General features: G+C 39.0%; 1 protein-coding gene across 1 annotated transcript in view; it reads right to left on the bottom strand.

Moving 5' to 3' along the window:
• CUNH1orf87 (chromosome unknown C1orf87 homolog) overlaps positions 1-14669 on the bottom strand; it is an 81007-nt gene extending 66338 nt beyond the window's left edge. The window contains exon 1 of the mRNA XM_012442468.2: positions 14563-14669. Coding sequence (XP_012297891.2) covers positions 14563-14669 — 107 coding nt within the window. The remainder of the gene's footprint in view (positions 1-14562) is intronic.
• Between the last annotated feature and the right edge of the window lie 10223 nt (positions 14670-24892).

The following is a 24892-nucleotide window of genomic DNA, read 5'->3' on the forward strand; positions in this document are numbered from 1 at the left end:
GTCTAATTCTATTTACATGGCTTTTCAGTAGGGGAGCCAGGATTTAAACCTGTCTACTTCATTGCACAGACTCAGATCCTATTGCCGGTAGAGTCAGGGGAAGGTCCATGGAGGTTTGGGATTATGTGAGGAGCTGAAAGTACAGGAGCAGGTAACCAAAGTAGGAAGTGCAAGGTCTGAAGGCAAAAATGGTCATGGGGCAGGGAGTTAACTCTTTTGGATAAAGGCAAGGACGATGGATTATCTTTGCTTTAATCACCTTCAAAATCCTTTTGTGGGCTGTGTCAGGACAGAATTGCTGGAGATATGTAAAATGTATCTGCCTGTCTTTTAGAAGAGCCACTGTAGATGTAAAACCAAAAATAACCTGTTAAATCTGTTTCAAGTAAAAGCTGTATTTAAAAAAAATACATGGCACTTTAAAAATTATGAAAATGACTCTAGCTGAGAAACTGCATGTGTCTGTGGTTAGCACAAACAATTTGTCAACACGCATTGGTTGTTATGTTGTTCACAAACTCACAGTTCTTTATTCTGGGCTTGTATACTATCTACCTACATTACTGGAAATAGAAATTTGCCATTCAAAAGAAGGGAAAAAAAAGCCATCAATACTATCTTGGAAGCAAGACACAGCTAGCTTCTGCATATGTACTTCTGACCTCAGCTGCTGCTCTGGGGGTGCCGTGAAGAGTTTAGTGTCATCCAGGAATGAGAGCAATTAGCGAAGATTACTGTGTTGCTGGATGATAAATAAATGAGGAAAAAACTGTCCAATCGTTCCCTCTCTCACTGGGCTCTTTCTGCAAACCAGCCCATTAGAGTCACCCTCCACTAGAGCACAGAGTCTCAGGGTTAGAAAGAAACATTGCAAAGGCGTCAGGTAGCATCCTCTGCCCAAAGCAAAGTAGGGATGCCCCGCTGGCCCCACCTCCCATATAACTCCAGCTCACCAGATCTCACATTTGATTTGGATTACACCCCTGCTGAGAACATAAAATCTCAAATGAAGGACCCAGGGGGCTCAGCAAAAGGTCACCAGATGCCATCTTAAAGGTCTGCCAGCCTTGGCAGTGACTCAATGCCACCAATTTCCAACTGTGCGCCATCTAACAGGCCCTAAACCCTCTGGAGAAGACAGCCTAGAGTGTGCCAACACAGTGAATGGGGATCTAATTTCAGTAAATGAAAGCATGTTCTTATTTGTAAGTAATAAGAGATAATCAAGACAACCAGACTTTTCTCTTTTTAAAAAGACAATAAAAAATAAAATCGGAAACGGGAGGGGAGTACAGCTGAAAAAACTCACCAAACGCCACAGGGAAGCTGAAATGTGAAGACTGTGCTAATGCAGCTAATGTTATTGTGTCGAAGTATGAAGGTTTTTTCTCTTTTTCTTTGTTTTATGCCATGGAGCCATACCATGTACTAATATCACAGAATTTAGTCTTCAAAAAGATCTTAAAAATACTTTCATTCAACTCCCAAACTTATACTTGAATCATTTCTTTAGCAATGTAATTATTGTAGCTAATATGCTCTATCTAAATGCTTGTGTGTCAGCCACCACACATAAATTCTTTCATGATGTGTGACTTTGAGAATCTCTGATTTTCACGTTATCAGCTGCAAGATGAGAAAAAATAACCCTTATCAAGATAAAGTGTATAAAATATTGAGCACCAAGCCTGGTGTTCCTCCACCAGCCCTGGACAAATAGTAATTTTATGTGAATCATAAGTTAAAGGGCTAGCTCCTTTATATACACACTCCTCATCACTCAGGTACAAAGCCATGCTTCTTTCTCTGGACTCCCAAAACTTTCTTTATTGATAGGCAAAACTAAAGTTCAAAAAGTCGAGGTTTTGTAGTAGATAGGAACTGAAGAAAATCTATTTAAATAGATAAAAAGAGAGATAATTAATGCAATGTCTCTGGCCACCTTGTAATTTACCAAACACAGTAAATACAAATTTTAGAAATCACCCCCCCCACTTTTAAAAAACAAAGATTAATTTGTATTAAAAATCTGTTCTGATAAAGCAGGATTCTTCTCAATCACATTCCTTAATTTTACAGAAAACAAAACAAAACAAAACAAAACACCAAACATTGTTGCATCGTCCTAATGTTCTCAGGTGGATTAGTCCCAAGAGCTTTATGGACAGTGCAGCTTTGCCAGTCTGGAGCCAATGTTCATCGGCTAAAATGTAAATCTTGGAGCCAATATTTAATGGCTTGAAATTTAATGTCTTTTGCACTTGCATTCTCTCCTGTTTTGCTTTTGCAAGTCTAAGCAAAATGACTGTGCAACTGCCTGGCCTGTTCACCAATGATCTCTGTGCTGTAGGGCACAGTTTCTGAGCCAGGTCTTCTATCCATACTCTGAAAGGATGCAGCATAAACATTTCTCTGCATCACGTCTGGATGCATCCACATGGTCTATGGGAATAGGAGCAATCATTATTGCTACGTTATTTTGTTTAATCAGATTGAACTAAATCAGGAATATATAAAAAGATGTTGGATTTAAAAAAATATACTCTATCAAAATAAATCTGTTATCTCAAAATCTTAGCTGGCAAAACTAAAGGTGGCCTAATATTATCGTATCTCTTTATATAAAGCTTCCATATACACACAGGGGAAGTTTTGTTTTGTTTTGAAACACAGATTGATTGTAATCAGCCTTTCTAATCTCTTAAAAATTTTTTCTATGGGAAGAAAGTTGCCCAGATACTATGGCAAGAGACTGAAGGCACAGTCTGTCCCAGCATAATAAATAACTGATTACTTAGTTATAAAAATGATAGCAAATAGATTTACTGGTTACTTAGTTATAGCAATTATATATTTATTGATTACTTAGTTATAGAAATGACACCAAATAGATATTAGATTCAATCACATAATCAATTATATAATCAATCTTATTACATCATTATTCTCTATTAATCTTTGCTTTAGAGCAGGAACACTTTAGTCTTACATTATAGACATAATCGGGTGAAATATAATTCAGAACTGAAGGGACATTGTGAGAAGTGATCAGGTGGCGAGAATAAATGCCTTGCGGTAAGACCAACACCTGGGAAGGTACCCGTTACTTAGCAGGCAGGCCTTGCAGTAACACCAGCTAGCGTCTAGGGAGGCGCCCGTTGCTTAGCAAGCCCTGAGCGGGAGTTTCCCTTTCACTGGGGAGTTTCTGAGAAAAATCTGCTCTGCCAGCTCTTCAGGAAGGTCTGACACCAGTCAGGCCGGCCCACAGACATCCAGGGGTTTAAACACCTCTCCATGATGCTGTACTCCAATGGTCACCATCCTTGCCCTCTTTCATGTTCCACTTTCCCACCCGATGTTTCCCTGTAAATTTTTAGAAGCTGTGAGAAGTAAGAACAGAGGAATCCTAAAGGCCTTTTGATCTCTCTGATAAGTGCATAGAAAGATACTGACATGTGTGCCTCCCCTCCTTGAAGTGACAACCTGAGAGGGAGGGGCCCTCTGTACTGTACCCACGTGACCCTCTGTACTATACCCACGTGACCCCCTGAACTGTACCCATGTGGCCCCGCCGTGTTGTTAGAATGTGATTTGCTTGACCCCTACCAGTCGCTCTCCTGACCCTGCCCCCCTGCCTTGTATACAATAAATATCAGCCCGTCCAGGCATTCCGGGCCACTGCTGGACTCTGGCCTTCGGTAGCAGTGGTCCCCCGAGCCCAGCTGAATTACTCTCTTATCTCTGTGTTCTTGCTTCTTTCTTTTCTATGATCTATAGTCTCCACACACAAAAGAACACCCACGAGACCCTGCGGGGCTGGACCCTGCATTTTTCCAATTGACAAAATAACGCAGATATCTTTATAGGCCAATAATTCTATCTCTACACCAACATTTTAAATGTCTAATGTTATTTCACTATATAGATGTACAAGAGTTTATTTAACTTGTCCTATATTGTTGAACATTAATTTGGTTTCCAAATTTTTTCTTTTATTTCACTCTTGTTGCCTAGGCTAGAGTGCAATGGCACAATCTTGGTTCACTGCAACCTCCGCCTCCCGAGTTCAAGAAAGTTTCCTGCCTCAGCCTCCCAAGTAGCTGGGATTACAGATGTGTACCACCACATCTAGCTAATATTTTGTATTTTTAGTAGAGACAGGGGTTTCCTCCCTGTTGGTCAGGCTGGTCTCGAACTCCTAACCTCAGGTGATCCACCTGCCTTGGCCTCACAAAGTGCTGGGATTACAGGGGTGAGCCACCGCACCCGGCCTTCCAAATTTTTATAATTTAAATGTTGCTGCTCTGCTGGAGATGTTGCTTTTGCACCTATATCCTGACCAACCTTTTCAACCACAGAAAATTGACCTCTGTGAACTTACTCTATCAACAGTGCCCATGAGACTGGGCATGGTGGCTTACACTTTGGGAGGCCCAAGTAAGAATCTCATACTTTGGGAGGCCCAAGTAAGAATATCACTTGAAACCAGGAGCTCCAGTCCAGCCTGGACGACATGGTCAGACCCCATCTCTACCAAAATAAAAAAAAAATTGGCCGGGCATTGTGGTGTACACCTGCAGTCCCAGTTTCTTGGAAAGCTGAGGCAGGAGGATTGCTTGAGCCCAGGAGTTCCAGGCTGCAAAGAGCTATGATCCCTCCATTGTACTCCAGCCTGGGTGATGGACTGAGATCCTGTTTCTAAGAAAAATGGTGCCTATGTCTTATGATTCTGGGTGGTTTGGGCCCATAGGTAGCCCTGGGCAGGAGAAGCTTTCCCCCCTGCAAAGTTGACTCAGGCTACCTGTGTCTCTTGACCAAAGGTCACTCTGCTTTTCTCAAGATGGCCCAAGCTACAGAATGCTTCCTTTAGTTTTGGTAATATTCCCCTCCTCTCCTCTCTTCAGACCTAGTGCTCCTACCAACCTTGCAGCTTCTGGCCCGTGATTTCTGCACCATACCTTGCAGTTCGCTTAATCTCAGCATACATCTTTGTAATTAGTCCTTTTAAACTAAAGCTATCCTGGTTTAAGTGTATAATCAGTTTCCTATTGGGACCCAGACACAACACACATTTTTGTGTAAATCTTTGAAACCAAACCATTACACCCATCCATAATCGTTTCCACAGAATTGATTCATAGATACAGATTTTATGCTAAGTACATACACTTTTAAGGCTTTCAATAAGTGCACTTTAAAAAATACACTATCATATGAGTATTTTCTCCAAACACCTGCCAGCCCTGGGTATATTCATTATAAAAACATTCCGAATTTGATTTGTAAAAAATAATATTTCATGACTATTTAGATTTCTTTTATTATCACGCAGGTTGAATCTCCTCCCACATAACTGTTGTTCCTTTTTATTTCTCCTATTGCCTGTCTAGGTCTATTGCCAATTATTGAAATGAGGCTGTTCATCTTTTTCCCATCGATTTGGAAAAGCTCTTTATGCATTTAGAAGTTAATTAATTTTCTGTCACATATATTGTAAACAGTATTTTGTTTTTGACTTTGACTTTTTATTATATTTTTAAAAATATATAGATTCAAATGGTAAAAGTAACTGTTACCTCATAGTCTCAATATTTGGAACCAATGGGCTCTTACAAGTTTTCTAAAACATTTATTTAACATTCTCTCACATAATGCTCTGTACTCTTATTTACAGACTTATGATCAGAACAACAGTATATTATGCTTCTTTATACTTCTCACAGAGCCTAGAATAAACACATAAACAAAAACAAACAAAAATGATTCTAGGATATTAATACAGAAGCAGTTTAATGCAGTGGAAAGGGCTTAATAGAAGTATGATTTCAGCATATTACTTTATCATTTTGAAGTTGTAAAAATGGAGATAACTATCTTCTGTGATATTATTGTTCAGTTTTAATGAGAGATCGAGTTCATAGATATTCAGCTATTGTGTAGATTACTTAGTGAGAAAAGTAATAAACTAAGATAAGGTTTATTGATTAGTTGTTTCTAAAAAAATAATAAATGGGATACTTAAATTTTTCAATCACAAAATTTATCCATAGTTTATGTATGGACTATAATTGTTCACTGCTACCATCTCCTGCCTGGATTATTATAATAACTATCTAAATGCTTTCTCTCTTTTAATTTGTGTCACTCCCAAGTTACTCACCACTTAGCAGGCAGAAGCATCCTTTAGGAAACATGAATACAATGTTAGGATCATTGTTCTCAATTTTCCAATGGTTTCCCATACTACCTAGAACAAAATCCAAAGTTCCTACTATGACCACACTGGCCATGATCTGAGCCCCGCTGGCTTCTCTGACCTTATTTCCTGCCCCTCTCCCCGTTTCCCACTGTGCTCCACAAACAATGATTTTCCTGCTCTTTCTTAACATACCAAGAGGCTTTATTTGACTATTCTCTCTCCTTAGAATGCTCTTTCTTCAGCTATTTGGATGATTTACTTCCTCTGTAGGTCTGTGGAGTCACTAGGATGGAGGTGAATACCTGTGGTATCACTTGGTGCAGGTTGGACCTCAGAGGCAGGAAAGCAGCAGGTACATGGGTTCCCTGATCCTGAGCATTGTACTCTTGGTGACGGATGATGTTCTAGTTTTTATGAGTGTGATGGTGAATAATAAGTGTCAACTTGATTGGATTGAAGGATGCAAAGTATTGATCCTGGGTGTGTCTGTGAGAGTGTTACCAAAGGAGATTACCATTTGAGTCAGTGGACTGGGAAAGATAGACCCACCCTTAATCTGGGTGGACACCATCCAGTCAGCTGCCAGCACAGCTAGAATATAAAGCAGGCGGGAAAACATGAAAAGGCTAGGCTGACCTAGCCTCTCAGCCTACGTCCTTCTCCCTTGATGGATGCTTCCTGTCCTCCAACATTGAACTCCAAGTTCATCAGTTTTGGAACTCAGACTGGCTCTCCTTGCTCTTCAGCTTGCAGACGGCCTATTGTGAGACCCTGTGATTATGTGAGTTAATGCTTAATAAACTCTCTCTCTATATATATATATCTATATCTATATCTATATATCTATATCTATATCTCCTATTAGTTCTGCCCCTGACTAATGTAATGAGGCAAGCATGAGGCAACCTTATACAAATATATATATATATATATTGCTTGGGCTCCAGGTGGTCAACTTAGGTGCCATCTGTTTGTAACAATTAATAATGAGAATGCCAGATGCCCAATATCTGGCAAACTTGAGGCCTGTGAATAGTTGCAGCCTCTTTTTCTGGAGCAGGGGAGGGAAGAAGATACTAACTTTATGGAGAGTTTAAATCTGGTAGAGCCACATCCACTTGGATTAAGGCTGGACTACTCCTAGCTCACTGCTAGCTAACTTGGGATAATTCTAATTGCATAATTCTAGCTGCTTATCTCCACACAGTCTCAGTTCAACTGTCTCTTGCTCAGAGACAGCTTCTGGGAACACCCTTTAAGAGCTGATAGATCCTTATGTTCCTTTATTTTTCCTTATTGCACTATCTCTACATGAATAGTCATTGTTTATCTGTCTATCATGTGTTTAATATCATTAGAACTTTAGGTACACTTCTGTGTCTCCACGGCTTGGCACTCAATAGATGATCAGTTAATATTTGTGAAAAAGAAGTTGATGCAATTCCATGTATGCATTAATTTTTAAAACTGTTAACATTAACACTTAAAGAAGTTTAAGACAAGTCACAAAGAATTTATCATTATAAAGCGTTTTGGGGGGTTCAAAAATGACAGAATATGGGCTCTAGGACAATCATATAGGGAAAATGCCAGAACTTTGCATTTCTTGGCTATAAATATCAATGCAAATTACAGGCAAACCTCAGAGATTTGTGGTTTGGTTCCAGAGTGCTACAATAAAGCAAATATCACAGTAAAGTGATTCATATACATTTTTTGTTTCACAGTGCATATAAAAGTTATGTTTACACTGTACTGTACTCCATTACATGTGCGATAGCACTGTCTAAAAAACAATGCACATACCTTAATTAGAAATACTTTACTGCTAAAATGTGCTAATAATCATCTCTGAGCCTTCAGCAAGTCCTAATCCTTCTGCTAGTGGAGGGGCTTGCCTCAGTGTTGATGCCTGCTGACTGACGAGGGTGGTAGTTGCTGTAGGTTATGGTGGTTGTGGCAATTTCTTACAACGACAATGAAGTTTTCTGCATCCGTTGACTCATCATTTTATAAAAGATTTCTCTGTAACATATGATGCTGTTTGATAGCATTTTACCCACAGGGAAACTTCTTTCAAGATTGCAATCAATCTTCTCAAAGACTGCCACTACTTTATCAACTAAGTTTATATAATATTCTAAATCCTTTGTTATCAGTTCAACAATGTTCACAGCATCTTTGCCAGGAGTTGATTCTATCGCAAAACAAAACAAAACAAAACAAAACAAAACAACCTAAAAAAAACCACTTTCTTTGTTCATCTATAAGCAACTCCTCATCTACCCAAGTTTTATCACCAGATTGCAACAATTCAGTCCCATCTTCAGGCTCCACTTCTAATTTTAGTTCTCATTATTTTCTCACTACACCTGCAGTGACTTCCTCCACTGAAGTCTTGGAACCCTCAAAATCATGCATGATTCAACCTATTCCAAACTCGTTAATATTACTATTTTGATGTCCTCCCATGAATTACCAATGTTCTTTTTTTTAATTATTATTATTATTTAAGTTCTGGGATACATGTGCAGAACGTGCAGATTTGTTACATGGGTATACACGTGCAGTGGTGATTTGCTGCACCCATCAACCTGTCATCTACATTAGGTATTTCTCCTAATGCTATCTCTCACCTTGCCCCCCATCCTCAAACAGGTTCTGGTGTGTGATGTTCACCTCCCTGTGTCCATGCGTTCCCATTGTTCAACCCCCATTTATGAGTGACAACATGTGGTGTTTGGTTTTCTGTTCCTGTGTTAGTTTGCAGAAAATGATGGTTTCCAGCTTCATCCATGTCCCTGCAAAGGGGACATGCGTTCTCATTGTTCAACTCCCATTTATGAGTGACAACATGTGGTGTTTGATTTTCTGTTCCTGTGTTAGTTTGCTGAAAATGATGGTTTCCAGCTTCATCCATGTCCCTGCAAAGGACATGAACTCATTCTTTTATATGGCTGCATAGCATTCCATGGTGTATATGTGCCACTTTTTTTGATACAGTCTAACATTGATGGCCATTTGGGTTGGTTCCATGTCTTTGCTATTGTGAACAGTGCTGCAGTAAGCATACATGTGCATGTGTCTTTATAGTAGAATGATTTATAACCTTTTGGGTATATATCCAGTAATATTTATCCAGTGGGTATACATCCAGTAATGGGATTGCTGGATCAAATGCTATTTCTGGTTCTAGATCCTTGAGGAATTGTCACACTGTCTACCACAATGGTTGAACTAATTTACACTCCCACCAACAGTGTAAAAGTGTTCCTATTTCTCCACATCTTCACCAGCATCTGTTGTTTCCTGACTTTTTAATGATTGCCATTCTAACAGGCATGAGATGGTATCTCATTGTGGTTTTGATTTGCATTTCTCTAACAACCAGTGATAATGAGCTTTTTTGTTTGTTTGTTGGCTGCATAAATGTCTTCTTTTAAGAAGTGTCTGCTCATATCCTTTGCTCACTTTTTGATAAGGTTCTTTGTTTTTTTATTTTTTTTCTTGTAAATTTGTTAAGTTCCTTGTAGATTCTGGATATTAGCCCTTTGTCAGATAGATAAATTGCATTTTTTTTCTCGCATTCTGTAGTTTGCCTGTTCACTCTGATAATAGTTTATTTTCCTGTGCAGAAGCTCTTTAGTTTGATTAGATCCCACTTGTCAACATTGGCTTTTGTTGCCATTGCTTTTGGTGTCTTAGTCATGAAGTCTTTGCTCATGCCTATGTCTTGAATGGTATTGCCTAGATTTTCTTCTAGGGATTTTTATGGTTTTAGGGTTTTACATTTAAGTCTTTAATCTATCTTGAGTTAATTTTTATATAAGGTGTAAGGAAGGGGTCCAGTTTCAGTTTTCTGCATATGGCTAGCCAGTTTCCCAACGCCATTTATTAAATAGGGACTCCTTTCTCCATTGCTGTTTTTGTCAGGTTTGTCGAAGATTGGATTTTTGTAGATGTGTGGCGTTATTTCTGAGGCCTTTATTCTGTTTAATGGATCTTTCATAATGACCTCTGCTGCCCCCATCTTTAGTGTGTCAGGGTTCCACCTAAAATGTGGCACCCGGAATAAAGTGTGCAGTACTCCACTGAGTTCTGTGTAGAGTAAGACTCCACGTCCTTCTACCTGAATACCCTTGACTCATGCTAAGCTCGAATAAAGGCAATACCTGAAAGTTTTTTCCATATAACCATTTCCATGTACACTTCTCCAAAGATAACCTTTGCATATATTTCTGTTTATTTAATCTTGTTGGTTAGCTTATTTCCCTGCCAAAGCTTCTCAGCTTTCTGCTACCTGTAGATTTACTAAAGCAATTTGTCTATCTTCCTTTGATTGTGTATTAAAAACTGTTGAATAAGAACAGGATCAGACACAAAAAATCCTCCCCACCTCCAGCAAGTTGTGTTTATATCAATTGTTCCATCACCACTTTGGTGGTGTATCACTTATCTCAACACTATCCAATCTAGAGTCATCTGCTTTGCTTCAGGCCTTTGTGAGAAAGATGTGCCCAATGGCTCCCTAAATCAACAAATACTGTCTTTAACATTCTCTTCATTTGGGCAATGATGGGAATGGAACCATTTTGGTATAATCTATTTTTAGTCAATGCCTACCTACTCTTGGTGATCATCACTTTCATGTTTTATTTTCACAACTAATATATTTAATTCTTTGGCCTAAAGTTTTGCCAGAAATTGCCCAGAAGCCCCTGACTCTATATATCATTACTAGCTTCTATCTCCTTTTTGAAAATGAGAATACTTGTCTCCTGTCACATGGCACGTTATTCATCAGGGTTCCATAGTAATATCTGCATGCTATTTTAACAGCATGGACCTTTAGATTTGGATTAATTTACAGCAACTAAGCATTATATTTCTAGACCTTTATTTTTCTTGTCAGCCATGTTACTCTAATTTATTTAATAGACTTTTACCATGTGCAAGATTTTATCCTCTGTTCTGGGGATACAGTTGTGCACATACGATTTACAGTGAAATAGGGAGACAGAAATGCATAAGAAGTTGTAAGCATATATTAATCCTTACGGACGTTACTGGTACCCCCAGGTGGGGCAGGCAAATATGGGTTTGGTGGTAGCAGCACATCATCAGATTTTCATTTTAGAAAGATCACGCTGGCCATACTTGAGAATGGGGCTTCTCAAACTGGAAGGTGCAGAGGAGTCACCTGAAAATCCAGGTTTAAAGTAAGATTCTGATTCATACACCAGGAAGGGAGCTGAGGTTCTGTTTCTAACAAGTTCCCAGCTAAGACTGATGCTGGAAATCCATGAACTACATATTCAGGAGCAAAGCTTTAGAGCATCAATTAGAGAGCGTGAAGATTGGAGACAGAGAACTAGGTTGGAAGCTGTTATAGAGACCTAGGGGAAAGACGATGATGGCACAAACGAGAGGAAACTTGTTTCACTCTTTGAAGCGTACAGATTAATCTACTTTGTGAAACATATATACGCTAAAGATAAGTATTTTTCTTTGATCTGTGAACAATTACACAGTTTAACTTAAGGAAGGAGGGAAGGAGAGCTCCATTCCAGTCTTATTTCTTAATAATCAGCCTGGAACTTCAGGCGCTCACTTTAAGACCACTGAGGCCTTAGTTATCTCATCTTATCTGGAAAATGGGAGACTGGTTGTTACAGGTTGAACTATGGCCCTGCCAATATTCCTGTGTTTATATTCTAACCTCATACCTTGGTATATGATCTTATTTGGAAATATGGTTATTACAGAGGTAATGAGTTGAGATGAGGTCATATTAGATGAGGGTCAGCCCCTAATCTAATGGATTGGTGTCTTTATAAAAAGGGGAAATTGGACAAGATGCAGATGCAGGGAGAAAGATATGCAAAGCTTGGAGATATGCTACACAAGCCAAGGAACTGCCAGAAGCAAAAGGAGCCCTAGGACACATAGGTCCTTCCCTGGCATCTTCATAGGCACCTTCTATGGACACTTTGACTTCAGACTTCTGGCCTCCAGAACTTGAGACCATGAGCGTCTGTTGTTCTAAGCCACCCAGTTTGTTATATGTGATTACAGCAGCTCCAGTAAGCTAATATAGTGGGCTGCATCTGAAAGGCCACCTTCAGGTCTGACATACTATCCCATCATCAACACATATCCTACAGGAAATTGTACACGGTTTTTTTTTCGTTTTGGAGATGCCTTTCTTTTTTGATGCTTACTTATGCTTCTTAAGTGGATTTTCACTAATGGGTTCTACTTATTCAACCCAAAGAAAACACCCTCTTTGCCCTGGTTTATGAGGACAAACACTTTTGGGAAGACAGATTCCGTGACATGAATGACCTGACAGTGGCAGTGCTTTCCTTACCTGAGCAACAAGAAGCCTTTTAAGAATTGCTTAGTTTTAAACACACAAGAATATTTTAGCACTGCATATTAATTATCCTATGTCGTCCCAGCACCAGTAACATGAAATCTATAGGAAACACAACAAACAAACAAAAGACCTGTCTTACTGCCTTAAAAAAATACCAGGTTTTATAGTATAATAGGAGAGAGAGAACTGCATCTTTTATATGACAATTAATTTAGCTGATTTAATGCACTTTTTTTTCCTGATTCTTGAAGTTTAGAAAACAAAATGGGGAAAGCCACCTTCCTGTAAGACAAAGCTAAATCTTCACTATTTAAAAAATTAAGGACTCCTCCCCATTTTCCGTTTAAAAACATATTAAGCTCCATACCCTTGGAAAAAGCAAGGGGTTTCAGAGAGAATAAGGCTAAACAAACAACCTAAGGAAGGAATGGAATTAGAAATAATATAGTCTTGCAGGTAGAAGATCTGCGCCAGGTGTCCAAACTAATTTATTTACTTGTCTTGACAGTGACAGGGATTTGACAGATCTCAAAATAATCACTTATCATGTGACAGTGTCTTAGTTTCCTCATCTACAAAACAGACATAAACTGCGTCATAGGCATAGAATATAAAAAGAACATCAAGCATTTCCCAGAAAGAGGTTTGATTTTTTTGTTACATGTTTTATATCTATAGAAAGACTTCAATAATAACAGCATAATTATTTACTAAGCATGTTGTTTATGATAGACACTGGAAAGGTGCTTTGCATACTTTTTCTCCTTTAATCCCCACAATAACCCTATTACTAGATAGGCATTGTTTTATCCTCACTTCATATATGTAGAATCTAAGGCCAAAGATGCTAATTCATTTTTCCAATGTCAAAAAGCAAGAAAGAATCAGACCTAAGATTCAAATTCACACCTCTCAGCTCTGTAGGGATCCCAAATGTATGACTTACGTGCTACAAACCTCAGTTCCTATGCAGTGGCAGACATTAACTGATTATAGCAGTCACTTTGGAATCACTCTGGACCTTACAATATTGATGGTGGGGAAATAGAACTAATGTGCCTTTCTAAAGCCTTAATAAAGCTTGTACTTCATAACAGAGTCTTAATGACCTGCATTCAGAGATTTTGATTCAGCAGACCTTGAATTGGATCCTGAATCTTTATTTTTAAGGACTCTCCTGGTGATTCTGATGATAGTCAGGTTTAGTAAAAATTGCTTCTTGCACTTACGTTCAATGATACCATATCTTTGTATATTTGTTCAGTCTATGAGTTTCTGAAATAGAAGATAGAGCCAAGGAAATAATCCTAGGACGGAAAAGCAATTTTTGACTAGCTACTACTTACGGAATGTCCACTGTAAGAAACAGATCTAGTACCTTCCCTTCTTTTTTGAGCCACCAAAGCTCTGTAAGAAAGAGCTAGTGCTGAAACATCTAGTGAATATTAGAGAGATCTGAGTGTTGTCTCTTAAATGTGACTGTGATAGGTTTGGAAGAGAAGAAAGACATCTTAGCCATAACCTGAGAATCCCCTGCTTAGAGGAGTATCAAATACAAACAGGAATAAGTGAAAACCTTACAATTTATGATTCTGTATTAATCCTACTCCTTTAATCCACAACAAATTGACTAATAAACCTCCCCCACTCCTCCCAAAATTACTATATGTGGTAGATTACAAACTTGATGAGAAAAAGCAGCAATGCTCCATTAATATTTATAAATGTAGCAATGCTCATATTTCCCATCTATTTGGAAAATCAGCCCAAGTAATTAAGGAGTATGGGGAATTATAAAGATGAAAAATATCAGGAAAACAGTGCACATGGAAGTTATCAACACTATTTTACTTCTACTGTTGCATCTTAATGACTTTGCTTTCCATGGATGGCATTTTTTAACTTCAAATTTCCTGGTTAAAACAAAATAATAAAACCTCATTATTATCCAAGCAACATAGATATTTTTCAAATATGGACTTACATCTTTGGCTTCTCCATGAGGTATCTAAAATGTTTACTTCCAATGATTTTCACCATAATCTCAGGCATTGCATCTGATCCATGGGGAGTCTTCCACACTGCAGACATGATTCTCTTCAAAATCCCTTCAAATCCTTAGGGATGAAAATAAGTAAATTATTCCTCTTGATTTTCCATTAGGGAACTGCATCATCCTTGTCAATAGCAACAAACAATAATAATAGGAGAAAGTGCTTCTCCTACATTACCTCACTTAACACTCCTAACAAAGGCATGAGAAAGATACTTTTAATTACTGTTATCATTTTTGTTTTACAGTTGAGGAAACAGGCAAAATGTAGCTATGTGACTATTCACATGGTATCACATCACCGGTAATTAGCAGACTTGGGAATCTCACCTAAGAGGTCTGCACAGCAGATCTACTGAGTCATTAGGTGACTCTACCTTCCTGTACTACAGGATGGGATTCCTGTGAGGTCAGAGCAGAAACTAGGGCATTAGTGTAACATATGAAGAATCCATATTCAGTTCTGATGTTTAGTTTTCCCATTTATGAGATCAGCATAATTCCGGGTCTGTTTTCAGGGATGTGGGAGTGAATCCAAGGAGATAATGCATCTGAAGGAAAACCGTACACAAGGGAGAGAGACTTTTGTTGTGATCACTGATCTCTTTCTACAACAATCCAAGGAATCCGAAATTTAATTCCTGCACAAGATAAGCACTGGGTGTTTAAACAGAGTGATGTCAAGGGAAACTCAGAAGTTCAGTAAACCTAGCCACAAGCTGAACACTCCCTTTTAGAATCACCCAGAGACTGAAAGGGCTTTAGAAATAATTACTGCAAAGGCGCCTTCACAGATTGGAAAATTAAGGCCCAGAGAGGGTGTGTTATCTGACAAGGATTACGGAAAGAATGAAGGTGAAGGGCAGGACTGTTTCCAGTATTTGAGTCTGATGGCTAGGCCACGGTGTCCCCAAAGTCCAATACTAAAGACCTGCTGTGCGAGGGCAACCCCCCATCCCAGGGACCTGCAACCTCTTTGCACCTGTCTGGAAACGTCCAGACCCAGAATTAGTGATCCTCAAGTCCCCTTCCTGCCCGAAGCTGCGCGTCGGCCCTGAGATCTTTCCTCGGAGAGAACAGAGAGGGGTCTTACCGCTAGGGCGGCGTTCCCACCCTGGCAGCTCAGAGGTGCGCGGTCCGTGCTTCTGGGGGACGGACGGGGCGTGGGGACTGAGCCCAGGAATCCGGCCAATCACAGGACCTGCTTTGCGGGAGGCGCCTGTTCCGCCCTGATCGCTAAGGACGCAGAAGGCTGTTTCTGGGCGGGGACCAGGTTTTTCTCCACTTCCGAGGCAATGAACCCAGGTTGTGGCTACTGACGGGTGAAGAGCCTAGGTGTTTTTGATCGGTGCCTTCTGTCTTCCTTGGAGATCTGCGGGTGTCCTTCCAGAAACCCATCTCGCTCACCTGTGTGGTCACCCTTGTCCTGCCCTTCCTCTGAGGCTTCATTTCCCTTTGTGAGTTTGCACATAGTTGAGAGATTCGAGGTTCAAATCCAGACGTCTCCACGTTATGGCTTGAGTAAATCCCTTCTTTTTCCTGAGATTGTTTCCTCATCTGTAAAATGGGGCAAAATAATAACAGGACCTAACTGGGAGTTGGTGGCTAAATTAAATCAGAATATCATAGGTTGATAATAATAACATTGAGTACTATCTCTATGCCAGATCCCTTTTGTGAGCTGAATAACTCTTACTTCACAAGGTAATAGTTGCAAATAAAATAGTCTTATTTTATTTTAAAGAGAAAAGAAACAAGTTGGGGTGTTGGTAAATTACTCCAAACCCCACAAAATCAAGTACAGAGCTAAGCTTAGAATATAGATCTGCATATCCTAAATTTCCAGACAGTTGTTATTACACTAAAAGAAACTTCAGCAGACATAGGTAAAGACATTTTACATGGACTCCCAAAAAGTATTTTCATCTGCAGCACAGGCAGCAGTAGCCCCAACATTTGTACTGCTGCCTCCTAACCTCTAGCTGTACTGTGCTTTACAGGTAAATGTATCATCCACTGACACAAGCAGCCAGAGGTGGACAGCACACTCGGCTCCCCTCCAGGGCCTCACTCTCTAGTGGGTGAGACACATGGCCACATTCTATGATATACCAAGTACTAAAGGAGCAGAGGAGCCCAGTTAGCTGCCTTCTCACTCCTCCCTCCCCGCCTTCATGTTGCTTCTAGATCAGTCTTCCCACGGCCAAACTCTGACAAGCCTCCTCCTCTACTCAAATGTCTGAAAGATCTCATCAGCCATAGCAGGTATCTGTGGTTTCAAGACCTTTCACTACCTGACTTCAAGCTAGATCTCTAGCTCGATCTCCCACTACTTCTACTACACTTGTTATGCTGCATCCAACCCAGTCTACTCACTGGCCTGAATCTCTGTTTCATATCTCTGCCTCTGTGTCTTTGTTCACTTTGTTTCCTCTGCCTATAATGTCCTTCCATTTCTCGTTGTGTCAGCCTGTCTATCCATTCTTTAAGTTGGATCTCAAATGGTATGTGCACTTGGAAATTACATACCCTGAGTTCAAATCCTTGCCCTGCGAGTTCAATGTAATCTTGGGCAAATCGCTTAACATCTCCGTGCTTTAGTTTCCTCTTCTATACAATGAGGATGACTTTTTGTGAAGTTTAAGTAAGTTATATAAGAAAGGAACTTAGAACAATGCCTGACACATAATGAGCACTATAAATGTTTGCTATTATTTTGCAAGAAGCCAAACTGGATTTCAGAGCTGAAAGTGGCATCTTCATCTTATAGATAACTTGTGGTTTCTCTCTTAGGAAATACGTCTTTCTTTGTCTGAGCGTGTGGTATTCATTTGCTTTGGTTGTTGCGGCTTCTTGTGCTATGCTGTGGAGGGCTGAATAATGCCCCTCCTTCAAGAAGTCCACCTTCTAATCCCCAGAACCTGTAAATATTACCTTATGTGGCAAAAGGAACTTTGCAGATGTGGTTAAGTGAAGAATTTGAGAGGGGAAGATTATCTAAATTTTTCATATAAGCCCTAAATGTAATCACAAGTGTCTTTATAGGAGTGGGGTGAGAGAGATTTGATGACAGAAGAGGAAGTACCTGTGACAATGGGAGCAAGAGGATACAGGGATTTGAGGAAGGGATCATGAGCCAAAGAATGCAGGTGGCCTCTGGAAGCTAGAAAAGGCAAGGAAACTGATTCTCCTCAAGACCCCCAGAAAGAATCTACTCTGCTGACTCCTTGACTTTAGCCCAGTGAGACTGATTCTGGGCATCTGGCCCTCAAAAATGTAAGACAGTACATTTGTATGTGGTAATTTATTATAGCATTCATGGGAAAATGTAATGTCACGCTATGAAAGGACTAGACTTTTCTTTTTCTTTTCTGTGTTTTTTAAATATCCAGAACTGTGGCTAGATTACAATGTGCTCAACGAAATATTTTGACCGAATGAATGAAGGAGAATAGGACCAAAAGTAAATATTAAAATTTCTTTCTGAAAAATACTCTATGAACATGGTACTCATGGGAGTTTTGTCTACTTTGTACGCTTCCCTATTCTTTCTTTCTGTAAATCGAATGCTTTCTTTGGGAACTTCTTTTCCCATTTCAAGGAGTCATTGTAGGCATTGTCAATCAAAGTGTGGCTTCCATCTCACTTCTTCATATAACTGATTATGCTCTATGACTAAAAAAGGCCCGAGTTCTTATCGGTGACCAATGCAATTGATCTTTGAACAGCACAGAGGTTAGGGGTGATGACTCCTCCTGCAGTGAAAATCTGCATATAACTTTTCACTCCCCGAAAACTTAACTACTTATAGACTGCTGTTGACTGGAAGCCTAACTGATAATATCATAAAGTTAATTAAAACATATTTTATGTGTTACATGTATTATATAATATGTTTTTATAATAAAGTAAGATAGAGAAAAGAAAATCTTATTTAGAAAATTACAAGAAAGAGAAAATGTAGTTACTAAATGAAAGTGATCATCATAAAGGTCTTTATCCTCAACATCTTCATATGGAGTATGCTGAAGAGGTGGGGAAAGAGGAGGGATTAATCTTGCTATCTTGGAGGTGGCAGAGCTGGAAGAAAATCTGCCTATAAGTGTACCTGCACAGTTCAAACCTTGTTGTTCAAGGATCAATTGTATACACATATAGGAAGAAAAAAAATGTCTATCTGTTAAGATTACCAGACTGTGAGGATAAGGTATTGATGCCTTTAGCAAATACCTGCATCAACACATACTGCAATTTTTCAGAGAGAAAGAATAAGTCAGCCACAGGGAAAAGCAGAACTGAAAACAGAGACAGTGTAGGGAAGGACAGGAAAGCAAAGAGCCTGGATCCAACGATGCCTGATATTAGATGAGTTTCATTAATCTTTATTCAAAGAGACTTAACATAGAGACTCTTAAATTTCGGGTTATTAAATTTTATCTATGGGATACAGTTAATTGATTGGATGGAATTTTGAGTTTTCCTATAAATTCTGTGATAAAGCTTGAAGGAGCAAATTGGTTTTGACCAAATTAGTTGTTCTACTAAAGATTATCCTTTGACCTTATCTTGACTCCATAGGTTTTACAAATGCCAACTTGAAACATAGTGGCATTGGTGTGAGGCTTTCTATTGGGCAGTTCTTCTACCAGTTTGATCGTATTCAGGTGAAATCTGATATATTTTTCAGACTAGAGGGAACCTCTGCTTTGCCACTCTCTAGCCAAGTGACCTTGAATTTATCTGTAAGGTAGAGACAATAATAATTAGCCTCTAAGTTTATTATCAGGATTAGAGATAATGTACCTGGAGGCCCCTGACATGCAATAGCTTATAATAAATTATATTCTTACCTATAACAACAGCAGCTAATATTTAGTGAATATTTAGTATGTGCCAGACACAGAGTTAAGAGCTTTTCATTCAACATCCCATTTCATCTTCACAACAACCTTATGAAAAAAGACTATATGAGAATATTTTCTCATATCAGAGATGTGGAACCTGAGGCTTAGAGAAGGTAAAGAACTTACTGAAGGGAATGTAGCTAGGAAAAGTAAGAAGCACAATAAAAAATCCAGGTGATTCTAGAAGTAGACTCTATAGCCCCTCCTCCATACTTCCTTTGTGGATGTTAGTCAGCCATTGTTACTATAAACATGTATTAATGTTAATATTTTTTATTGCTGATGTTTTAAGGCTTTACGTTCCTTACAGAATGCAGATTCTGTGACAGAATTCCTAAGGAGTGGTCTTTTCTTATCTGGTATTTTCTACTTTACACTCTACTTTATGAAATGACACAACCACGAAACATCTCTCCAGTGGTTTATATTAAACAAGGCAAAAAAAAAAAAAAAAAGCTGTGCAATAAATGTCTCCATAAGATTAAATACTGTGGTTAAAGCTGCCTTCTTGGATTCAACAGCTTTAGATTACGAGTCACCAGAGAAAGATTCTGCAGAACCATCTCCATCCGAGTCAGCACTCTCTCTTTTCTTTCCAAAGAAAGATGAATAGCTGTAATAAGGGGACCAAAGAATACCCCCACCTGAAACTTCACAATTTTACATTTACCATCAAACAGATAAGGAAGGGAAAAAAATGGTCTCCAATGTTTTGTTTTTGCCCTTATAAGTCAAAGTAGAATGAGTTTATAAATAGGAAGCAATAAAGAACTGCTCTTTCAAACAGTTTAATCATAGATCTATAAAATTGAGGCATTTTGCAGTGAAGTCACTGTCCAAATAGAGGAGAGGCAAATACTGATGTTAAACTGAGCTGTATTACAAAGATATGGGGGTATTACATTTGTTTTTTCTCCAAGAGACATACAGGACCCAAGCCACTAATCTTTATGAGTAATGGGAAACTTCAGGTAAAAAGACAAGCAAAGGCAACCTGACTTCAAATAGAATGCAAATATGGTCAAGTTTCTTTTCTCCTTAAAATGCTCTCTTGGCTCTGGAAAAACAAGACTGTGTAGCATACTGATTAGATGGGCCAACTTTGGTCCCTGTAGTAATTTTCTAGGGCTGCTATAATGAAGTACCACAAAGTGAGTAGATTGAATAACAGAAATGCATTGTCTCACAGTTATGGAGGCTAGGAGTCTGAGGTCAACGTATTGGCAGGGTTGGCTCCTTCACATGGTGGTGGAGGAGGATCTGTTCCACGCCTCTCTCCTAGCTTCTGAGGGTTTGCTGGAAGTCTGTGACGTTGCTTGGCTTATAGATCTCCGTCTTCATGTTCACATGGTGTTCTCCCTGTGTGTGTGTCTAATTACCTCTGCAACCGCCCAACTTATATATAAGGTCACATTGTGAGATCTGATGGTCAGAGCTAGGACTTCAACAAATAAATTGGGGGGGAAAAATCATTCAACCCTTCACAGGGTCCAAAACCTGGTTTTCATTTAATGTGATGTTATTTCAGGCAACTACTTTGCCTTTCTGTGACTTTATTTCCTCATGAATAATATCAATATGTACCATAATGTGAGGATAAAATGAGTTAACATGTTTAGAATAGTGTGTGGTACTGCAAGAGTTTACTGCTATTAGTGTTACTTCTTTCCCTGTGCATATTTTATGGGGTACAGGTGATATTTCAATACTTGTGTATAATGTATAATGATTAAATCAGCATAATTAACGTGTCCATGGCCTCAAATTTATTATTTCTTTGTGTTGAAAACATCCCAAATCTTCTCTTCTAGCTGTCTGAAAATATATGTAAATTATTGTTAACCTTAGTCACCCTACAGGGCTAAAGACCACTAGAGTTCACGTTCTTTATTATGGCCTCTTTGGTTTGGCTTTGCTCACCCCCCCAAACTCACGTTCCACGTTCTCGCCCAACCTAATAAACTTCAGCGGGAGTTACCTGCCCTTCCTCAGCCTTCCGTGGAGTTTTACCCCCACATGCCTCTGCAGAGTCCTTTTGTTGTTGTTCTGACTGAAAAGTCTTTTGTGTGACTCAGTTTCTGACTCTTAAGATCGCGTCCATGTTACTGACCCTGCAAAGGCATTTATCCTCAACGCCCCCAGTCAGATGGGTCACTCTTTTTAGTAAACCAGCAGTTTTATTAAATCTAGTATTTTGATAGTAATTATGGCTTTAGAATCTTTCTCTCCTGCTCAATTGTTGATGATAAATAAATATGTCTTACTCCCCAAATAGCCCATTCTGAACACAGTGATAGTACATAGTATGGGATCACAAATGTATATAACATACATGAGAGAAAAGAAACATATGATGGATGACTTCCAATAGTATAATGTGATTATGATAAGCACGTTATCATAGCAGCTACTATTTATTTAAGGTTTACCATGGGGTAGTCATTGGATGAGGCACTTTATGCATGACACTTCATTTAATTTCAGTAACGATCCTATAAGGGAGGTAGGGTATTATTTTCTCTGTTCTACTGACGAGGAATCTAACCTCAGAAGGTTGCATTGTCCAGGACCTTGGTTGTACATAGTTGAAACTCCACTATAGCTAACTGCAGCAAAAAGGGAATTTCTCATGAAACTAAGTAGAGAAATGAACCCAGGCCTCTGGAGCAGTCAGGGACCATGGAGGGGAATTTTTTTGTTGGACTCTTGTCTCTGCTCCTCTGTGTATCAGCTTCGTTTATTCTTCTCTGTAGCAAGGGTTAGCATTTTCTCATCCCTCCAGGCCACATGCTGGGGGATAAAACATGCCCATAAATAATCACCAGAAAGAATGTCACTAATTATAATCCACCAGTTTCATTTTTGCCCAAGGGGCTGGCAAAACCTAGAATTTCTTAGTTCCATTTGCTAGAGGAGAAATTACGGTTGGTCCAAATTGGGTCAGGAAATATCTGAACCAATGAATTGTTGTATTGGGGGAATGGAGCTGGTGGGCGGCAGACTCATGTACAAAATTGTTAGTAGGAGCTACTGGAAGTGTTAGTACCCAGACAGTTATAAGGTGCAGGAACCCAATGGTGGTTAACCTGATGGGAGGTTGAATAACTTGCCCAAGATCTTACAGCAAATAAATGGTAGTGCAATGATTCAAATTCACACGTGCCTGACTCCAAAGCATCTTGTTGGAGGATTATGTTTTAAAATTCTATGGTATAACAATAGAGGCCTGGAAAAGGTGGTTGTAATAAAGTTCACGAGAATGACCACAGAGAAGAAGTTCTAAACCAAATAAAGACAATCTGGCCACCTCTGCTGTTAGCTTACTCTGCTCTAGATTGTTAAGAACATTACCTGCTTTTAAGTGTTAACATCTGTGAATAGAACCACAGTGCTACATACTGAATGTGTTCCCCAAAATTCATATGTTGAAACCCTAACCCCCAAGGCGATGGTATTAGGAGATGGGGCCTTTGGGAGGAGGTTAGTTCATGAAGGTAGGGACCTCATGAATGGGTTTAGTGTCCTTATAAAAGACACTCCACTGCTCTCTTGCCCTTCCACCATTGGAAAATGCAGCAAGAAAAAGGCTGTCTATGAACCAGGAAACAGGCCTTCTTCAGACACTGAATCTGCTTCACTTTGATCTTGGAATTCTTAGTCTCCAGAATCGTGAGAAATAAATTTCTGTTGTTTATAGCCCATCCAGTTTACAGTATTTTTATTATAGTAATCTGAACAGACTAAGACACTGAGAAACTCAAGGTTGAAATAAAACTCACCAGTTATCAGGTCTGGCCATTGTTCCACCCAGCCAGGTAGAGCATGAATATTCCTTGTAACATTCTATCCCAGTGATGCTGGAGGCCTCAGGCTGTATGTTAGAAAAATTAAGAATGTTGATTCTGAGGCCAGAAGGTTTAGATTCAAATCTTGGCTCTGTCAATTATTACCCTCAAGTGTTGGGGCAATGAGCTTAGCATTTATGCTTTAGTATCTTCATCTGTAAAGGGAATATAATAACAGTGATATTATTCTTTTTTAAGCAATATTTATTGTGCACGTATCATGTACAGGCCTTCTTCTAAGTGTTTTTTATTTATCAACACATTTATTATCATAATAGGTAGGGAGTATTTTTTTCAATTAAGGAAACTGAGTCAGAAACAAGTCAAGTGCCTTGTCCAAGATTTCAGGTAGTGATGGTGCTGGAATTTAAAAACATGCAGTCTGGCTACAGAGCTTGTGCATTATCCACCACATGATACCATCTCCCTGCTGCTCTTGGAAATAGCAAGTGATATAACGTACATAAAGCAGTTAGCACAGGTTCTGGTACACTCTACATTCCCAATAAAGTTAATGCTGCTGCTACTCTTCTTTCGGTTCCAATTTTCTTACTACCAACCCCCAAGCCCAAGTGCCATAAACTCCCCAGTTCCTAAATGTTGTGGGACAAGAGGAAAGATGGCTCTATTTCCTGATACTGCTTCCTGGCCTAGAAGAGAGGTCTTGTGTATATACAGGACTTTTCAATATTGCCACCCACTAATAAACATGACCTGGTCAGGATAATGCTCTCCCTTTTTTTAAAGGGGAAGGAAAAAAATGATTGAGTAAAGGAATACTTCTTGACCCCTTTAGACACCCCCAAGTGGCCCAAATTGATTTTTTGATAAAACTTACTAAATTCATAATACCGGTACCTCTATGTCTATCAAATATTTATTGAATGTAATTTTAAGGCACCATGGTAAGTTGTTGAGGATAGAGTGATGAATCAGATTCAAATGCCCCTCTCAAGATTGCCAGCAGGATGGATAAAACATGCTCATAAATAATAATTAGATATGATATATAATAAGGAAGAGTAACAAAAAGTAAATTCAAAAATTCAAAGGAAAGAGAAATCACTTCAAAATTGTAGGATTGGGAAAGATTTCATTGAAGACTTAACAGATGAGTTGAATCTTTAAAAGACAGGTAGTAACATGGGAGAAGGGAAGGTAATACACTACACAGGGGAATAACATAAGTAGAAACATAAAAAAAACAAGAAGTGGAATGTGGCCAAGGAATCACATCTAGTTTCATTTGGAGAATGCAGAAGACAAAATCGCAAAGGTAGGTTTGGGCCAGATTATAGACTTTGAGTATCAGATGACAATGCTTATGTTACTTTTGACTACAACAGAGAGATGTATGTGTTATCTTATAGCATGAATGAAATAACCTTAACCACTGTTTTAATCAGAAGAGGCCAAGTTACACTGTGTTAACAGACAACACCTACAGCTTCGTGGCTTAAGAAACCAAAAATGTAATTTTCATTCACACAAATTCTGTTGTGGATTTGGGCA

The sequence above is a fragment of the Aotus nancymaae genome, unplaced genomic scaffold (assembly GCF_030222135.1).
Source record: "Aotus nancymaae isolate 86718 unplaced genomic scaffold, 86718_ANA_hifiasm-v0.15.2.pri h1tg000007l, whole genome shotgun sequence".
Taxonomy (NCBI): domain Eukaryota; kingdom Metazoa; phylum Chordata; class Mammalia; order Primates; family Aotidae; genus Aotus; species Aotus nancymaae.